The sequence below is a fragment of the Hyla sarda genome, chromosome 2 (genome assembly GCF_029499605.1).
Source record: "Hyla sarda isolate aHylSar1 chromosome 2, aHylSar1.hap1, whole genome shotgun sequence".
Taxonomy (NCBI): domain Eukaryota; kingdom Metazoa; phylum Chordata; class Amphibia; order Anura; family Hylidae; genus Hyla; species Hyla sarda.
The window spans coordinates 371,052,971-371,073,000 of record NC_079190.1 but is presented as its reverse complement, the minus strand read 5'-3'; the positions used below and the strand labels follow the sequence as shown (position 1 = coordinate 371,073,000).

The 20,030-nt window shown below is 44.2% G+C and overlaps 2 protein-coding genes across 3 annotated transcripts in view; one reads left to right on the top strand and one right to left on the bottom strand.

The window, feature by feature from the left end:
- The window catches only part of SLC13A5 (solute carrier family 13 member 5), a 124,092-nt gene that overhangs the window by 5,389 nt on the left and 98,673 nt on the right, over positions 1 to 20,030 (bottom strand). Inside the window, exons 6-10 of one of the 2 annotated variants that reach the window (XM_056558409.1) lie at positions 16,868 to 17,039; positions 10,703 to 10,825; positions 7,324 to 7,539; positions 4,253 to 4,392; positions 2,277 to 2,392 (exon numbers count right to left, since the gene is read on the bottom strand). In XM_056558409.1, coding sequence (XP_056414384.1) covers positions 2,277 to 2,392; positions 4,253 to 4,392; positions 7,324 to 7,539; positions 10,703 to 10,825; positions 16,868 to 17,039 — 767 coding nt within the window. The remainder of the gene's footprint in view (positions 1 to 2,276; positions 2,393 to 4,252; positions 4,393 to 7,323; positions 7,540 to 10,702; positions 10,826 to 16,867; positions 17,040 to 20,030) is intronic. The other variant, XM_056558410.1, reaches the window with a different exon arrangement.
- LOC130356634 (coiled-coil domain-containing protein 63-like) overlaps positions 1 to 20,030 on the top strand; it is a 136,072-nt gene that overhangs the window by 104,115 nt on the left and 11,927 nt on the right. The window lies entirely within an intron of this gene.

The window sequence follows — 20,030 nt, the reverse complement described above, 5'->3', positions numbered from 1 at the left end:
AGGCCGGGGAAGCAGGCCGCTCGCTTCCCAATCCGGTCATTCAGGATCGTAGTGGGTCTCAGGAGTGACACCATCTGCGATCAACAACTTTTGACATGTGAGATTGACATGTCAAAAGTTGCTTCTTGCTGGGCTGAGCTCTATGCATCAGTCCAGCAAGGAATGGGTTAATTAGAACAACTAAGCGCAAATTAACCCTTTGGGGGTGGGGGGGGGGGTTATACAGTATACAGCCTTTGCTGTATACAACTGAAGATCCACTTACCATGCTAGTTCTTGATCCGTCGGTCTTCTTCTGTAGCCCTGACATCATCATTAGAGGCAGGGCTACAGGAGAAGATCGACGGACCAAGAACAAGGCTGGTAAGTATGGGTCTGTTTACATTGTGTGTCTTCGCATGCCTTTTTGTTTTTAAAAGGCATGTTGTTAAATATGTATAATGTGAACAGATCCTTGTATTCCCAAACAGGGAACCTCCAGCTGTGTTTAAACTACAACTGCCACAATTCCCAGACAGCCAAAGGCTGTCTGAGAATGATGGGAATAGTAGTTTAGCAACAGTGAGTCTTCGGCTAAACTGGAGGCTCGCTGTTCCCTAACTACAATTCCCATAATTCGCAGACAGCCTTTGGCTGTCTGGGAATAATGGCGGTTGTAGTTTAACAACAGTTGGAGGCTCCCTGTTTGGGAACACACTGCTTTATGGGCACGCTTCCCAGGAAGAGCGCCATAAATGTACTAACCCACTTTTGTATTTTTGTTTTCTTTCCGTTTCAGATCCGTGTATGCAGAGGACTACTTCGGATTCGGTGGACTATGGTGATGACCTGCGTTTTTTTTTAATTTAAATAAATTGGGTAACGAGGGCTGTGGGGCACTGTTTTTGTAATAAAATAAACATGTATGTTGTTTTTTAAAATTGATTTTACATTAGCTGTCTCAGCAGAATCCATTGCTAAGCCTGTACTTGGCATTAACCCCAAAAACAGCTAGTGCTAACCCCCAATTACTACCCCAGAATGGAAACCACACACTTTTTTTTTTAATTAATTAATTTATTTATTTAAAAAAACAACACCAGCCTATTACTGCCTAGGCCCAGAAGTGCCATTTTTTTGTGCTGTTGGTAAGACTTTTCCCGTCATCCCTGTGGTGGTGGATACCGGGGGAATAATTGGGGGCTAGTACTAGCTGTTTTTGGGGCTAACGCTAAGCCCTGGCTTAGTGATGGATTATGTCTATGAGACGGCTTCCACCACTAAGCCAGTAAAATGAATTTTACAAAAGCACCACACATTTAAAAAAAAATAAAATATTAGAAAAAACATTCCCTCACAAGCCCTTGTTAACCAATTTATTTAAATAAAGAAAAAATGCAGGTCATTGCCGTAATCCAACTAATCGGAAGTAGTCCTCTGCATACACAGATCTGAAATGAGAAGAAAACAAAAACTGGGTTAGTACATTTAGGGTGCTCTCTCTGGGAAGAGATCCTTTAAAGCAGTGTGTTCCCAAACATGGAGCGAGCCTCCAGTTTAGCCAAAGGCTCACTGTTGCTAAACTACTACTCTCATCATTCTCAGACAGCCTTTGACTGTCTGGGAATAATGGTGGTTGTACTTTAAAACAGCTGGAGGTTCCCTGTTTGGAAACACAAGGGTCTGTTCACATTATAGATTTTCAACATGCCTTTAAAAACAAAAAGGCATGCTAAAAACACACAATGTGATCAGACCTATACTGACCAGCCTTGTTCTTAGTCCATCGATCTTCTCCTGTAGCCCCGCCTCTAATGATAACGCCATTATAGGCGGGGCTACAGAAAAGACCAATGGACCAAAATCAAGCTTGGTAAGTGTATCTTCTGTTGTATACAGTATATAGCAAAGGCTGTATACTGTATATAAACCCCCCAAAGAGTTAATTAGTGCTCAGGTGGATAGCGCATAGTGCTCAGCCCAGCAAGAAACAACTTTTGAAATGTCAATCAGGCAATGTAAAAAGTTGTTGATCAGAGCGGGTGTCACTCCTGAGACCGGCTGCGATCCTGAATGACAGGCCCTGGAAGTAGGCGTCATTGCAGAGCTCCTTGTCCGGCAGAGAGATCTGCACACGGCCGGGGAATTTACTGGAATGTAAGATGTTGGCTCCTGGGATAGGTGATAACTAATTTTATCCCTGTCCACAGCAATATATATGATTTGATGTTCTTCTGGAATACCCCTTTAAGGTATATGGAAAGGGATTGTATTATAAAAATCATGTTAGTACTTACATCACTCCCCTTGGCCAAGGCAAATCCACCACCTAGAAGAATTACAATACTCCATGGCATCTTCTGATGAACCACTTTCCAAGTCAGTAATGGTGCAGACCAACATTGCTCATGTCCTATAAAAAAAAAACACTGTTACTAGCCACCACAATATATGGAGTATTAATATTAGCATTAGTATGTATGTCCAGTTCTACTTTGTACATTCGGACACTGGACTAAAACCACACCCCTCAAGCCTTCATTGCATATCCTATCTTACTATCCTATATGTTGTACATCTTGGCAAAACATTAATCTTTCTAATATACTTCATAAGAGAATTTTCATTCCTTTTTTATAGAAATCATGGCTTATAAAATCATGGCTTTGTCCAAGCTGAAGCACAGGCATGGACAAAGTCCAGTAGGTGAGGGTGGGCTAGCACTCCCCTGTGCTCTCTCCTGTCTGATAGGACTCCTCTGTGCTCTCTCCTGTCTGATAGTACTCCTCTGTGCTCTCTCCTGTCTGACAGTACTCCTCTGTGCTCTTTCCTGTCTGATAGTATTCCTCTGTGCACTCTCCGGTCTGATAGCACTCCTCTGTGATCTCTCCTGTCTTATAGCACTCCTCTGTGCTCTCTCCTGTCTGATAGTACTCCTCTGTGCTCTCTCCTGTCTGATAGTACTCCTCTGTGCTCTCACCTGTCCGATAGCACTCCTCTGTGATCTCTCCTGTCTGATAGTACTCCTCTGTGCTCTCTCCTGTCTGATAGGACTCCTCTGTGATCTCTCCTGTCTGATAGGACTCCTCTGTGATCTCTCCTGTCTGATAGGACTCCTCTGTGATCTCTCCTGTCTGATAGTATTCCTCTGTGCACTCTCCAGTCTGATAGCACTCATCTGTGCTCTCTCCTGTCTGATAGGACGCCTCTGTGCTCTCTCCTGTCTGATAGCACTCCTCTGTGCACTCTCCTGTCTGCTAGTACTCCTCTGTGCTCTCTCCTGTCTGATAGTATTCCTCTGTGCACTCTCCAGTCTGATAGCACTCCTCTGTGCTCTCTCCTGTCTGATAGGACGCCTCTGTGCTCTCTCCTGTCTTATAGCACTCCTCTGTGCACTCTCCTGTCTGATAGTACTCCTCTGTGCTCTCTCCTTTCTGATAGCACTCCTTTGTGCTCTCACCTGTCTGCTAGTACTCCTCTGTGCTCTCTCCTGTCTGATAGTACTCTTCTGTGCTCACACCTGTCTGATAGCACTCCTCTGTGCTCTCTCCTGTCTAATAGTACTCCTCTGTGCTCTCACCTGTCTGATAGTACTCCTCTGTGCTCTCTCCTGTCTAATAGTACTCCTCTGTGCTCTCACCTGTCTGATAGCACTCCTCTGTGATCTCTCCTGTCTGATAGTACTCCTCTGTGCTCTCTCCTGTCTGATTTGACTCCTCTGTGCTCTCACCTGTCTGATAGCACTCCTCTGTGATCTCTCCTGTCTGATAGTACTCCTCTGTGCTCTCTCCTGTCTGATTTGACTCCTCTGTGATCTCTCCTGTCTGATAGGACTCCTCTGTGATCTCTCCTGTCTGATAGTACTCCTCTGTGCTCTCCCCTGTCTGATAGGACTCTTCTGTGCTCTCTCCTGTCTGATAGTACTCCTCTGTGCTCTCTCCTGTCTGATAGTACTCCTCTATGCTCTCTCCTGATAGCACTCCTCTGTGATCTCTCCTGTCTGATAGTACTCCTCTGTGCTCTCCCCTGTCTGATAGGACTCCTCTGTGCTCTCTCCTGTCTGATAGTACTCCTCTGTGCTCTCTCCTCTCTGATAAATTAATATATATGTATTATATTTTTTACACAAACAATATAAATAATGCGGATACTAGTATACTCTAAAAAATATCTAAAAAAAAACCTCACACAAATGTAAGCCTATGCATGAAAAAAATCACGGAATCAGTTAACATTTTCGATACAATACATTACGTGTAATAGATAGAATCACTTTGGATTGTAGTTTTACCTTCTTCTGGATCTTCAAGATCAAAGCTGTTTTGTTTGTGACATGAAAATCTGGGGCTTTTTGCTGGTAAAATGAAAAGAAGAACAGCTACAAAAACTGCAACCGTGGCGTCTGTTACATACCTGCAATAAAAACCAGAAGGGAAAAGAAGATTTATACATGTTTCCTTTCAGTAATAAAAGTCAATGACTGGCTGAGCCTCTAGTAATTTTCCCACCAAAAGACAAACACTACTTATAGGATAACTGAGCAAAAAAAACATTATGATACATGCATTTTCTTATTTCTTCTTCCACCATAGACAGTGTTTACCGCTGTAGTAGCATTAATATACTGTAGTTATTGTGATATAAATTAAGTGTAGGTAAAATATAAAATTGTTGTTTTGCACTTTATTGTGTTAAATGTCTATTAAATAATGCTCAAGGTTAACAAACAAGCTTTGTCATTATTCCTGTTTACACCAAATTGCCTGATGGTGAAAGCTCTAAGACTTTGTCCATATCTATGTTGGAGGCTCTGTTAGGCCAGCATGCAGCTCTTTTTTTTTTGATACCATGGTGGAACCCTTCATTGGTCAAGGTGTCCAAAGGACCAGATTGACCACTTAGACTTTGTGCACTACCATTTTGGTTGCTGTACTCTTATGGAGCAACGAAAAAACTGAAATTGAAAACACATATGTGAACATGGTTAGTGACATGTCATGTATAGTTAGTACCCTGTGTATTACTGGTGTTTCCTTAGTACAAAGTGGCCTTTGGGTCTCCTTGGGCACATGGTATCTCTGAATTCCTATAGTTATGGCAGTGACTATAGCATGAACCTCAATCCCTGGAATTTGTCACATACAGATTTGTGAAGAAAATTTGTCATCTGTCCTGTGGGTGGTTCCCCTTAATGATTGACAGCCTTCTCTGTAAAAGCATATATACAGATATAGTTATCAATCACTGATAGGACAACCTACAGAATGAACTTAGATTTAAATGGTCAAACAACACTACACCATTTCATAACTTTTGTGATTCCTAACCAGGGCCGCCATCAGGGGGGTACAGCCAGAACACCAGTTAGGGGCCCAGGCTCCCAGAGGGCCCGGCCCCCGCTGCACCCCCCTGAGGCAACAGAAGCAGAAGACCGATGTGCAGCGGTCTACTGCTTCTGGACGTACAGTACACAAATTGCGTACATAATGTACCTACAGGTTAAAGCATTTTCCTGCTCCTGTACGTACATTACGCAAATAGCGTACCCAATGTACGTACAGGAGCGTACATTGCACTACGAGCCACGTGATGATGTAATTTCATCACGCAGCCTGCAGGAGAAGTCCCGCACCGCTCCGGAGGCTGCTGACAGCCCGGCCTCAGCGCAGGATCGGCGGAAAGGTGAGTGCATTTTTATTATTTTTTTAAGAAAAACTTACCTAACTGGGGACAGTACCTATGTGGGGATATGGCTACCTAACTGGGGGCATTACCTATGTGGGGGTATGGCTACCTAACTGGTGCATTATTACTTAACTGGGGGCATAACCTATGTGGGGGCATTTTTACCTAACTGGAGCATTTCCTATTTGGGGCATTATTACCTAACTGGGGGCATTACCTATGTGGGGGCATTGTTACCTAACTGGGGGCATTATTACTTAACTGAAGACATTGCCTATGTGGGGGCATTATTACCTAATCGGGGCATTATTACCTAACTGGGGGCATTGTTACCTAACTGAGGGTATTGCCTATGTGGAGGCATTATTACCTAACTGGGGGCATTATTACTCAACTTGGGGCATTACCCACCTGGGGGACACTACCTACCTGTGGGCATGACCTACATGGGGAACTACATACTGGGGTCACTATATACTGGGGGCATTACCTACCTGAGGGCAAAACCTACCAGGGACCACTACCTACTGGTGCCACTACTCAGCTGGGGGACACTACTTTCTGGAGGCATTATGGGGGGGCAGGCCAAAAGCTGTGTTAGGGGCCCCAAAATTTCGGATGGCAGCCCTGTTGCTAACATTTCTGTAAATCACTTTATGTACCAAAAATGTCTCCCTAACCCAGAAATAACAGCTCTAGGTGTCTCACTCTTTGTTCACTGCCTGTTGTTAATGCCTATTTACACTAAGGAATCTCCAAGCGGAGTTCTGCTTAGAAATCCCGCTTGGAAATTCCGCTGCATGGGGACAACTTTGGTGTGAATGTTTTTTTTTTTTTTTTCGGTTGACCTGTTTACACTGCAAAATGTTTTGCCACATAAATTCTTGATTCTGGATCTGCTGAAAGAATGAAGTTAATTCAACACGGACTGCATTGCTGTTAATGGTCCACACAGTTTTAGCACTGATGGATTTCAGTGGTGCCTACTGGATTATCTGTCTGGAAATTTCATAGTGTGAATGGGCCCTTAGGGGAAATCCATCTCTTGCAAGGGTCTCAGCAAGGCGGAACACAGAAAGTGGGGCAGGCTTATCATGTGCTCCGTGCTGGAGAAAGAGAACTGGGTACTTGTGTATATAAGTGTCAAGGCATAGCAGAAAAAGGAGTATGTGATGTGTTTGGCTAAAGAAGTAGCGGAGGAACTAACTATGTGTGTACTACTGGCAAGCAGCCCAGCTCTGGTCCCAACCACTGATATGGAGAAAATGAGAAATAGCTGTGCACCGCGAAGGAGGCTGACAGGGGCTCAATAACAATGAGGAGAGAACTAAAATGATCTTGTCACCACTCCTAAGGCATAATCTAATAAAACCATGCAGATTTGGAAAACTTTTAAACAATAGGCATACTTTAAATGGTTAACATACAAGCTATACTGAAGTTGTTCCCACTACAGTATATACAATATATCAGTCTACTCAGCTTTTCCTGCTCTATACCATGAGACTGGAAGATCAGACTGCTTGTTCATTGTGACAGGTTGCATATAAAGTTATACTGTCATTTATAAAAAAAAAACTATTGACATGTCGTCATGGATGTCATAACATAAAATAACATAAAATAAAAACCTTTGAAAACAAATCCTGAATTCCTTACTCGATGTTGTCTTTATTGAAGAGCACAGTAGCCCAACCTTTTACAAAGCCAGGATCTCTTGTAAACCAAAGGATGACCAGAAGAGTAAAGAGTAGAAGTACATTAGATTCTGCAAAAGAAATAGGACCCAGCTTGCGAAATTCGTCCCGGATCACGTTATAAGCTGCCTGCTCCTTCTCTGATCGTGTTGCGCCACAGCCCCATGTCTTCTTGAAGCTTAATATGAGGAAAAGGTGAAGTGAGATAAAGGTTGTTTGAGGTAGAACACTATTATTCCTAGTTTTCCAGGCCTGAATTTCTGACTGAATCATTAATTCCAGCAGATTTCCCTATGGAAAGAGAAGATAGAGAAAAGGAAGCTGAATAATAGAAAGGAGAGTAGTTAATGGAGCAGTAGGCAGCAATTGTAATAGAAGTAAAAGAAGGAAAGGATGTTAGAGATGACATAGTAAAAGATCAGGCAGATGCCAACCTGACTAGTATAATAGGGCAAAACCAATTGTACTAAGAAATAGTACTACCACTTTGTTATATGAATGACACTTGAATTTGAACTTTGAACTATTTCATTTTAGAAGCAGTCACAGACCATACTGGTTAAAACAGACCTCTTCTCCAGAGATGTTCGATGGTGACAATTGTTACACAAGGTACAAAAGCTTGGTGGTTGCAACTCACTCTAGGTGGCGCTAAACACTTAAAAACTCACAAGTCAGGGGAGAGGTGGTCAGCACTATTGCAATGACTGTACAATGCATGAACACCAAAAGGAAATGTGGAAACTTAAAGCAGGGAAATGTGACAAGGTGGTGACAAATTTTAATGGAATAAGAATAAAGTGTCATGTTTTTTTTTATACAGGTGAGTGCTGCTTCTATTGTCCCTAATCACCTGTCCCAAACCATAACAGCCTTTCATGCAGTGCATATAACTCTCACTAGGATCACTGTTAACTCTACAAAGACTCAAGCCAGGGCCAACCTCAAACAGAAACTTAACACAATTGATCAATTTCTCGCCATTTAGCTTTATAATACAACTTTGTAGTTCTCAAACAACTACCATTTCTGACCCTATCTCTAATAGCCCTTCGTTCCTTGACTCTTCTACAACACCATGTTCTGTTCACCTTTAATTGAAATAACAAGGCCCCATAGCAGCCAGCTATGTGCTACAGGCTGCTAACTGTTCCAACATGACCCAACCTGCACTAGCTCCCCCCAAGGCCTAAAGGGAACCAGTCATCAGATTTTACCCTGTACAACGCTTGGCAAAGCGTTATATAGGGTAAACTCTTTATTCTAACCATCCCCAGGGGACGCTCCTGCTTGCAGGGATGGTAAGGATATGAACTTATAAACTAGTCTCCGCCAGCCTCGCAAGTAGTCCCCTGGGCAGGGAGCTCCTCTCACCTAGTGCCTGCCGTGACGCCCCCTCGGCTTGATTGACAAGCCGCGTTGACAAGACGGAGCAGAGCGATGACGCGGCCCGTCAATCAAGTGGAGGGGGCGTCGCTGCTGGCAAAGTAACTGGACTAGGCAACAGGAGCTCTCCGCCCAAGGGACTACTTGCGGGGCCGGCGGGGACTAGTTTATAAGTTCATATCCTCACAATCCCCGCAGGCAGGAGCTTCCCTTGGGGATGGTGAGAATAAAGATTTTACGCTATATAACGCTTTGCCAAGCGTTATATATGGTAAAATCTGATGATTGGTTCCCTTTAAGTCACCCACAGCCCAGAAAACTCCCAAGACCTTACCCTTCTCCAGGCTGACAGTGCTTTCAGCCTACATTACTTTGGCAAAACCCTCCCAGAGTTCCACAAGCTAACCTTCCTTCAGGGTTACACTAGCTTAATGTCTTACTCGCAAGCAGCAATGAATCCCTGGATCAGCTGCTCTTGGCAGTGTCCACACAAAGAGTCCCTTAATAGTATACTAGGTAAGCCATTATGCAGAATCTCCACATACCCCATACCTCACTTCTAGTGTTGAGCGCGATTATTCGAAAGACAAATTTTTACCATGAATATTGTCATTTCTAAATTTCGCCAATATTTAGAATAGTGATATACTGAATATTCGTGATGAGAAATGTTATTTCTTTTTCTTTTTTTTTTTTTGTTAATAAGCGAATCTATGCGAATATGCAAATATTCGCACTTCCAGTCAGAGGACACTGATCCCTCCCTTCTTTTAGGTGAAAGATATAATTGCGAACTACGCAAATTTCATGCGAATGTTTGCATGGAAAAGAAAAACGAACATAGCAAATATGTGAATTTCGCGAACATAGGATGAAAATTCGTCCATATATTTACGAAATATCGCAAATTCGAATATGGCCCCTGCTGCTCATCACTACTCACTTCATCTGGGCCACCAACCCAGCAACTCTTCCCCAGTGAACAAGCTCTCCAGACTTCCTTCTCACCACTTTCAGCCAAGCGATGCTCCCTGATAAACAAGCCCACTCTGGTTACCAGTTGACCGACACAATTTTGTTGAATAAGCCTCAAGTCTAATAGGTTTGAAAGCCTGTTCACAGGTATAATTGACACCACATGCTCACTATCTTTACTCACCACCTCCTGGCAGCGGAAAAACTAACCATTTCCACTGTCAGATATTGAGACAGGCAGGGTATGGTATGATATGAGAGGTAAATAAATAACATACTAAAGTAAATAACTACTACATGCAGGAAACAGGTCAATTGCAAAATTCCAGTATAAATAGTCTTAGGCCTATTAGCACAATAAAAACAATGTTACCTTTGTATTCTCTGTCTGTGCTTGCAAGACTTATACAATCATGATTTTTTGTATCTGCAGTGAAGTGTCAAAGAGGCGGCGCCAAGCCGCACAAGTGCCACAGGCTAGCTTGCTGAGCCCTGTCTATAAATGTAGCACCTGTATCGTGAGTGCAAATAGTGGAGCATGCACCATATGTGTCTAAGGCCGGTGCCCACAACAGGAAAACTTACAGCGCACATGCTGCTATTTGTAAGATTTGAAGATAGTGCTCGGTGCTGGAAGCCAAGTCCTGTACATAAGTTATAGGAGACAGGGAGAGGATATGAAGCATGAAGACATGCCAGCCTTTAGCACTTGAGTGGTTTGGCACTGCTTCTTATACACTTCACTGCAGAAAAGTTTTGGTAGAATGACCAGCAAGAGCAAATAATCATTGTGTCTTTGTACTAATAACTATACAAGACTGTCTGCAGCTTGTTTCATGACCAAGAGGTGACAGATTCTCATTAAGCAATTACCATGACTATTGGCTTTTTAGAGTTTTAGTTTTTCCTCTTATAGGGACCAGTATTTCATTTTTACACATGTTAAACATAACAAAGTAACCATAACATAAATGACATACTTCAATCCCATGAATGAGAACTGGAGCCAGAACCAAGCCATGCAAAGCATCACCATCATGTTGGGGAAGGCAAATCCAAACCAAGACGCAAAATTTATTATATCTCCATTTTGTGGGAAAATACTGTAGGAAAATAAAAAGAAGAAAAATGTTAAAATGGCAATGTAGAAAATCTGTCACGGAAACAAAGTTTGTCGTAACTGACATCACTGAGCCCTCATATAAACCAGTATCGCCAAAAAAAATATATATAATAATAATAATAATGCTGTGCAAAGAATGTGGTGTTTTTTTTTTTGGGGGGGGGGGGGGTGGGGGTGGGGGGGGGGTGTTTAGAAATAACAAGGAACAAGTGGAAACCTTGTCTAAATATAAGGGGATACTCTGATGGAAATATTTTTTTTTTCTTCAAATCAACTGGTGCCAGAAAGTTAAACATATTTGTAAATTACTTCTATTTAAAACTCTTAACCCTTCCACTACCTGTCAGCTGCTGTATGCTCCAGAGGAAGTTGTGTAGTTTTTTCCAGTCTGAATACAGTGCTCTCTGCTGACACCTCTGTTTGTCTCAGGAACTGCCCGGAGCAGGAGAGGTTTGCTATGGAGATTTGCATCTACTCTGGACAGTTCCTGATACAGACAGAGGTGGCAGCAGAGAGCATTAAGGTCAGACAGAAAATAACTATACAACGACCTTTGAAGCATACAGCAGATGATAAGTACTGTTAAGATTTTTTTAAATAGAAGTCATTTACAAATCTGTATAACTTTCGGCACCAGTTGCTTTCTACCAGAGTACCCCTTTAAACTAGACAATCAAAGAATGCATCGGATTTGTAACAGTTGCTCAAGCTGCTTGAAACATAGACTAGAATATAGACTTATATGCACCATCCATTAGATGGCCTAGTGTTATGCAAAAAATGTGCACCAAAATTTGCATTTAAACCAGTGAGATTACACCCATGTGACGATAAGCCATACCACCTTGTTGAATAAGTCACAAAAGTATCAAAAAGTGTCTAAAACATATTGAAAATGTGGTCCAAGCCATATAAGCCCGATGTTTGGCACAGAATGCACCAATTTTTAAAGCAGGCAGTTTTTTTTTTTGTTTCTAAGTGTGAATTCACACCACGATTTTACTATACGGTTTTGGCATACGGTTTCATAAAAAAAAAATGTACAGAAAACCGTGCCCATAGACTTCCCATTCAAAACCATATGCACCATATTGTATACGGTTGTCTCCGATTTTCAAACCATACGGTTTTTGGTCCTGGATGAAAAACTGTATTAAACCATATACATTTTTTTTAAACATGGGAGTCAATGGGAACCGTACAGAACTGTATGTGCGTACAGTTCCATACGGTTTTTAGCTTTGCTCAGTTTTTTTCTTGGAATTTCAATCAAACAAGTAAAACTTTTTTCATAAAGGAGTGAAAAGTTAAAAACGTATACGTTTTTTTTAATTAAAAAACGGATGCAACCGGACATCATTTATCAACCGTACACAGATAAAAAGTTGTACACACGTTTTGATACAGTTCAGTCAGGTTTTGAGGAATCCGTTTTTTTAAAATCAAAAACCTGATACAAAATACAAAACTGTATTGCAAAAACGTGGCGTGAATTCACCCTAACAATGTTTTATTTAACAAGGCAAATGACCAGGGCAGCCCTAACCAAATGAATATCTATACGGTATGACTATTTTCTCAACCTTTATCAAATCTTGAGATCTTCCTTTACTATTTTTTTATGACCTTACAATACTGTTCTTAAAAGTTTACAATAAAATGTTTTAATAAGAGGGAGTAGGAAGACACTTTCATATATATTTTTACCAGGACATTATCTTTGTAGATTGTTCTCCCACTAGTTCCAATACTTTGCTTTGGATAATACAATAAAATTATTCCCATCTGTTCTTATTTGGGTGCATCAAAAGTTTAAAATAGCATTCTTGTTCGAACTAAACTAGAAGAACTTTCCTTGGAAAACTGGAAGATAGCTTCAAAAACTAGACATATAGACATATAGGCATGTGCATGGAGTGTCTGGGAACATTCTAATCACTCCCTGAATGTAATATTGAAGGGGATGTTTTCTCAGTTACTAAGCAAACAGAAATATTGCTGTAAACTTCAATGGAAGAAAGTATGAAGATGGAGCACTCACCGGGTCAGCAGAAAATTCTTCTTTTATTGCATAAAAACAAACATGGATTCACAGCACTACAGCAGGGAGACTACAGACAGATGGGGAGCGTGGACAGGCAAAGACCGTTTCCCACCTATGTAGGTGCTTCTTCCGGCCTCCACAGAGTGGAGGCCGGAAGAAGCACCTGCATAGGTGGGAAACGGTTGTTGCCTGTCCACGCTCCCCGTCTGTCTGTAGTCTCCCTGCCGTACTGCTGTGAATCCATGTTCGTTTTTATGCAATAAAATAAGAATTTTCTACTGACCCGGTGGTGTGCTCCATCTTCATACTTTCTTCCATTGAAGTTTGCTATGATGTTCCTGTGGTATTACGATGTTTTGAGCACCGAGGGTCGTATCTATACATCTCATACTGCAGCAACTGGAAGGTTGGTTAATTCACTGTATAATAGCATTAGCTATGGCGGGTCTGTCTCTGTTTTTTTAATGTTGCTCTGCAAGAAATATTGCTGTGATCAGTGTGACAGTTTTAAGTCTATTGCTGCTGCGGAATGCGACATATATAGATGCACATAATGCACCCATCACACATTGCAGGTTCTTCCCACCTGAAATCACAGTCTTTGAGAGCAGGTTTACATGGGCGAAAATATGCATAATGTCCATCTGGAAAACATGGATAGACATTCCGTACATTTGAATGATCCAGTAGGCGCTAGGACCGCTCGGAAATGTGCCGCCTCATAGACGCCAGTGCATTTCTGAGCGGAATCAGCAGAAAGAATTGAAGTCTATTCTTTCTGCAGCCACTGTAATCAGGAGTTTTGAGGCAGGAACATTGCCGCAAAAATTCCGGTGTGTGCACAGTGATGCAGAATTCCAGTGAAATTAATGAGACTCTGCTGCAGCAGAATTTCCGTGCAGAATATTCCTGCAGAATTCCGAAAGGACCTTCTGCCATGTGAACATAGCCTTCAGTGGTGTTTTTAAATGTTTTTATTAACCCTACCCCCAGTAGCTCTCACAGACTGGACAAGGGGTAAATGTGACAGCACACAGAGTGGTGCTAGAACCTTCTGGGCCCATGCACACTGAGGAAATTCTGCTGAATTCTCTCATGTAATCTGCCCAGCCTGGAATCGGCGCATATCTTGTGCTATATTTAACTATGCAAATTAGCTCACCACATCACCTACACAGGTAGTGGGTCCGGGGCAAGCACCCCGAAACAGCTGTCTGCAGATGGGTCCTCTTTCCTTCTGGAGAGAGTTCTGGCTTGGCATAAATCCCAATCAGTTCTGAGACTTCTTAAATGGAGCCTGAGCTGTTTTGCAGGACGCACTACCCGTGTAGGTGGTGTGGTGAGCTAATTTGCATTTTTTTTTTACCCAGGAGCTCGCGGAGTGCTAAACGGCCTATTTAAATCTCCATCTTACGTCAGAAGTGGCATCCTCTCCCTGAGGAAAATACTGATCCCGTTTAGCTATATTTAACCAAAGAATTAAGAATAAAAAATAAAGGTCCCACTGACTAATGGGCTTTTCTGGGCAGGTTCCTTTGAAAGAATGAACATGCCCATTATTTCATGGGAATCTCATTCCGCTATGGAACTTCCAAAGTGTAAACTGAGCCGCTGCCTCTCATTCAATTGCAGGCTGCTGCAAGCTGTACATAGTGTGCATAAGCCCTGAGTCTCCTCTCCATTATCATTCCGTCTCCTAATCCTATTCCCCCCAAAACCCTGTACTGCTCTGTCCACTTCCCTGCTGCCCAAACTCTGTGCCACTCTGTCCACCCACTCCCTATCCCCCAAACCTTGTGTCACTCAGATTTATTAGAGCTCATTTATTTAAAACGTTGAATGGTTCTTAGCATTGCTAAATGTTTATTCAATTTAAAAAATATATTTTATAAGTGTTTGTCTATGTATGTACTGTATGTATATGTATATGCAAGAGTGTATATACCCGGGTGTGACATTTGGGTGCACACCCTAATGCAATAGGCTTCACACACCTATGTAAAAACACCAACAGCAGTTTAATAAAGGATGAGTTGTTGTTTCTGTTGGTTAATATTAGGGATCGACCGATTATCGGTATGGCTGATTTTGGGCATTATCGGTATCGGCAATTACCTTGCCGATAAGCCGATAATGCCCCCTGCACCGCCCGCACCGCGACCGCCCCCCCGACCCACCGCGTCGCACCCCCCACCGTAGTGCTGGGCTGTATACCGGTATGGATTTTTGCCCATACCGCTATACCGGTCAGGCCCCACCCTCCGAGTCAATAAAAAAAAATAATAAATAAACTTACCCGTAATGGGGGTGGTCCGGGCCATCCATCCTTCCTTCCTGTAGTGTCTGGCGACATTCCGGGTGGAGGGTGCACCGGTCCGGGCTGTCCTTCTCCGGGGGTCCTCTTCTCCACTCCGGGCAGGCTCCGGCCTAGTACGCTGCATAGACGCCGCTACGCCGTGACGTCAGGTGCGTTGCTGCGCCCGGGCGTCACTGCGCAGCGGAGTCTATGCAGCGTACTAGGCCGGAGTCTGCCCGGAGTGGAGAAGATGACCCCCGGAGAAGAAGGACAGCCCGGACCGGTTCACCCTCCACCCGGAATGCCGCCGGAAACTACAGGAAGGAAGGATGGATGGCCCAGACCACCCTGACAGGTAGGGGAGAGAAGCGGGTGGTGGCGGCGGCGGCCTATGGCACCGCAAAAGCCACTGCAGTGCATTTATTTAAAGCGCCTGCTTTAAATCAATGACCTGCAGCTTTGTCGAGGGGGAATAAATATCAGATAACTTATACCGGAATATCGGTATAATTTATTTGCTATCGGCCCTAACCTCCACCGATTATCGGTATTGGCCCTAAAAAACCGATACTGGTCGATCGCTAGTTAATATATATATATATACACAGTATAAAAAACATACTCACTCATCAAATTCATTTAGATCAATGTGTAAACCAGTGATTTCTTTACACAACCAGCCACCAATGTTGTCGTGGACGTGGATATAGAACCATCTTTACATACAGCACTATGTGTTTTATTAATTTCTGCTCACTCACAGGCAAGTCTTGAAGTCTTGGGGAGGGGGGGGTCTGGGGTAAGTAAGAGATTATTCTGTGGACTGAGAGGGATCAAGTGGGAATCAGTGCAATCTGCTCTACAGGGGAGGCAGGTGGGGAGGTAGGTAAGGTAAGGTCAGTATTGTAGTGGGTAGTGGTCTTCCATGGAGAGACCATAGGGCAAGAAATTTCTCATGAGATCGGCTGGAATTTACTGGGCAGTTATACTTAGGAGTTGAAGTAATCTCTCGTATCGCTTCTCCAACCCCCATCCAAAAGGCAGGGCACTCCCACTATATGAGAGACAGGGACCCAACTTGTTTATTACATCTCCAGCACAGGATGGCGGGCAATAATTTGTTAGCATAAAGCCACTCTGGAGTGGTATACCACCTTGGTAACAGTTTATAGTGGTTCTCCTGGAATCTCACTCATTGGAGCAATCTCTGATTCGGAGAAGGAGACGCCTAGCTCTTGTTCCCAAGAGTGGAGATAGGACAGTTTTAACCATCTTTGATGCTAAAGATCATTTAGTACATCATTGAAATTTTCAGTTTGTTGGTAAAAGGAGAGAAAATAAGGTTTTCGAAAGGGGGTAGGGTTGCATAGGAGGTTAGTGTCAGCCAGAACTGATTTGCAACATTGTTGGAAATGTGAGGTGTGTAAAAGAGATTAAAGGGAATGGAGCCACAAATTTTTTTTGTTCATCTTGTATTTGTTTATCTCTCAGCCGGGGGATAGAAAGGTAGGTAGTCCAACCAAGATCACATGGAGGAGAAAGTTGCAGAAGGGAGGCGAGCTAGGCAGGATCCAGGTATTTTTCTATCTATTTTACTGTTTTCATATTCCTCTCTCATCAAATAGAAGCTTTATACATGCAGCAATGTCATCTTACCAAGGCATAGGACTGTATCTACTTACGAGGTTAACTGTCCTTTAAGAACGAGGTTTGGCCCAGTTCCCGTCAATGTGGCAGTCCCACCAATGCTGGCTGCGTAGCATACACACAGCATCATGCTTTTGTTAATGGCTTTCTGCTCCTTTCTTTCCTTATCTTCTAAGGAAATATCTTGTGTATGTCCATTGGCTACAGCTGCAGAAAGAAATGTATATTTCTAAATGATATAAAGGGGTGAAGGATATACTACAGGGTAAGAGTACAGAGGGGTTATTTTGGAGCATTGTTTCCTGGTATAGTAAATAAACAATTTAAATAAATATCTCTATTTCCTATAGAGGACCTGTATGAGTTAAAAAAATGTAATTATTTATATTAGTATGAAGGGGGTAATGGGCAGCTCTGTAGGTACTGCACCGTGTATCCCAAGTCCAGTCCACAAGTACCCACAACAAGTCATGTTTTTTAGGATTTCCTAAGTCTTTCAAAGGTCACATAATTCTCATCAGTGCATCAGGTATCACCACAAGTGTTTTATGTATGGGATATCCTCAAATCATGACCTGTTGGGTGGACTTGAGGACTGCACTATAGTGGAAGTCTGGGTCGAATGGTGAAGAAAAGGAGAGGGAACATCTACAAACAGAGAAGATGCCACCTGTGCCTTGGATGTAATAGTTCAGTATTCTGTGACTTTGCCTGTTTAGGAAAGAACCACTCTAACATGACCATATGACAGAGGCATTATAGCTTCTATATTATTTCTCACTGAAATAAACATATTAAGACATTCCCTATAGAACTTACCGTATATACTGGAGTATAAGCCGAGTTTTTCAGCACGATTTTTCATGCTGAAAACGCCCCCCTCGGCTTCTACTCGAGTGAACTCTTCGCCTGTCAATCCCTTCTCAGTGGTCTTCAACCTGCGGACCTCCAGAGGTTGCAAAACTACAACTCCCAGCATGCCCAGACAGCCAACAGCTGTCCGGGCATGCTGGGAGTTGTAGTTTTGAAACCTCTGGAACTCCGCAGGTTGAAGACCACTGCAGCCTTCGTCATCATCCAGACCCCCCCTTTAGTTTTCTACTCACCTCCCCTCGGTGGGAAGGAAGGGTGAGCTGGTCCGGGCCATCTATGCTGCAGGGACCATCCGGTGGGGAGGATTAGTCATTCCGGGCTGTCCATTTTCACCGGGGGGCCTCTTCTCCGCGCTCCAGGCCTGCCCCGGACTAGTGACGTTGCCTTGACGACGCACAGGGATGTGCATGAACGTCCCTGTGCGTCGTCGTCAAGGCAACGTCACTAGTCTGGGGCAGGCGCGGAGAAGAGGGCCCCCCCGGTGAAAATGGACAGCCCGGAACGACTAACCCTCCCCACCGGACGGTCCCTGCAGCATAGATGGCCCGGACCAGCTCACCCTATCTTCCCACCGAGGGGAGGTGAGTAGAAAACAAAAGGGGGGGGGGGGGGGGTTCTGTATAATGACGAAGGTCGCAGTGGTCTTCAACCTACGAACCTCCAGAAGTTTCAAAACTACAACTCCCAGAATGCCCGGACAGCCTATGGCTGTCCGGGCCTGCTGGGAATTGTAGTTTTGCAACATCTGGAGGTCCGCAGCTTGAAGACCACTGATGAAGGGATTGACAGGCTGTGATGATGAAGGGGGGGGGGTGATGACGGGGGTTTGGATGATGACGGGGGGGGGGATGATGTATTTCCCACCCTAGGCTTATAGTCGAGTCAATAACTTTTCCTGGGTTTTTGGGGTGAAATTAGGTGCCTCGGCTTATATTCGGGTCAGCTGGTCAGCTTATACTCGAGTATATATGGTAATTGACTTAGAATTGATGGATATGAGTCCTGCAAAGCACTACCATTAGGGTTTTAGAATCAATTAAACAAAATAGTGCTAGAAACATTAGGAAAAACTAAAAGAAGTAAGAGTAGAGTAGGGCCTTGAATTTGTATAGTCTTTATATTGTTACGCCGAGCGCTCCGGGTCCCCGCTCCTCCCCGGAGCGCTCGCTACACTTCCCTCACTGCAGCGCCCCGGTCGGTTCCACGGACCCGGGGCGCTGCGTTACCACCTCCGGCCGGGATGCGATTCGCGATGCGGGTAGCGCCCGCTCGCGATGCGCACCCCGGCTCCCGTACCTTACTCGCTCCCCGTCAGTTCTGTCCCGGCGCGCGCGGCCCCGCTCCCTAGGGCGCGCGCGCGCCGGGTCTTTGCGATTTAAAGGGCCACTGCACCGCTGATTGGTGCAGTGGTTCCAATTAGTGTTTACACCTGTGCACTTCCCTATATCACCTCACTTCCCCTTCACTCCCTCGCCGGATCTTGTTGCCCTAGTGCCAGTGAAAGCGTTCCTTGTGTGTTCCTTGCCTGTGATTCCAGACCTTCTGCCGTTGCCCCTGACTACGATCCTTGCTGCCTGCCCCGACCTTCTGCTACGTCCGACCTTGCTTCTGTCTACTCCCTTGTACCGCGCCTATCTTCAGCAGCCAGAGAGGTTGAGCCGTTGCTAGGGGATACGACCTGGTCACTACCGCCGCAGCAAGACCATCCCGCTTTGCGGCGGGCTCTGGTGAAAACCAGTAGTGACTTAGAACCGATCCTCTAGCACGGTCCACGCCAATCCCTCTCTGGCACAGAGGATCCACTACCTGCCAGCCGGCATCGTGACAGTAGATCCGGCCATGGATCCCGCTGAAGTTCCTCTGCCAGTTGTCGCTGACCTCACCACGGTGGTCGCCCAGCAGTCACAACAGATTGCGCAACAAGGCCAACAGCTGTCTCAACTGACTGTTATGCTACAACAGTTACTACCACAGTTCCAGCAATCATCTCCTCCGCCAGCTCCTGTACCTCCTCCGCAGCGAGTGGCCGCTTCTGGAATACGACTATCCTTGCCGGATAAATTTGATGGGGACTCTAAGTTTTGCCGTGGCTTTCTTTCCCAATGTTCATTACACTTGGAGATGATGTCGGACCAGTTCCCCACTGAAAGGTCTAAGGTGGCTTTCGTAGTCAGCCTGCTGTCTGGAAAAGCCCTGGCTTGGGCCACACCGCTCTGGGACCGCAATGACCCCGTCACTGCCTCTGTACACTCCTTCTTCTCGGAAATTCGAAGTGTCTTTGAGGAACCTGCCCGAGCCTCTTCTGCTGAGACTGCCCTGTTGAAC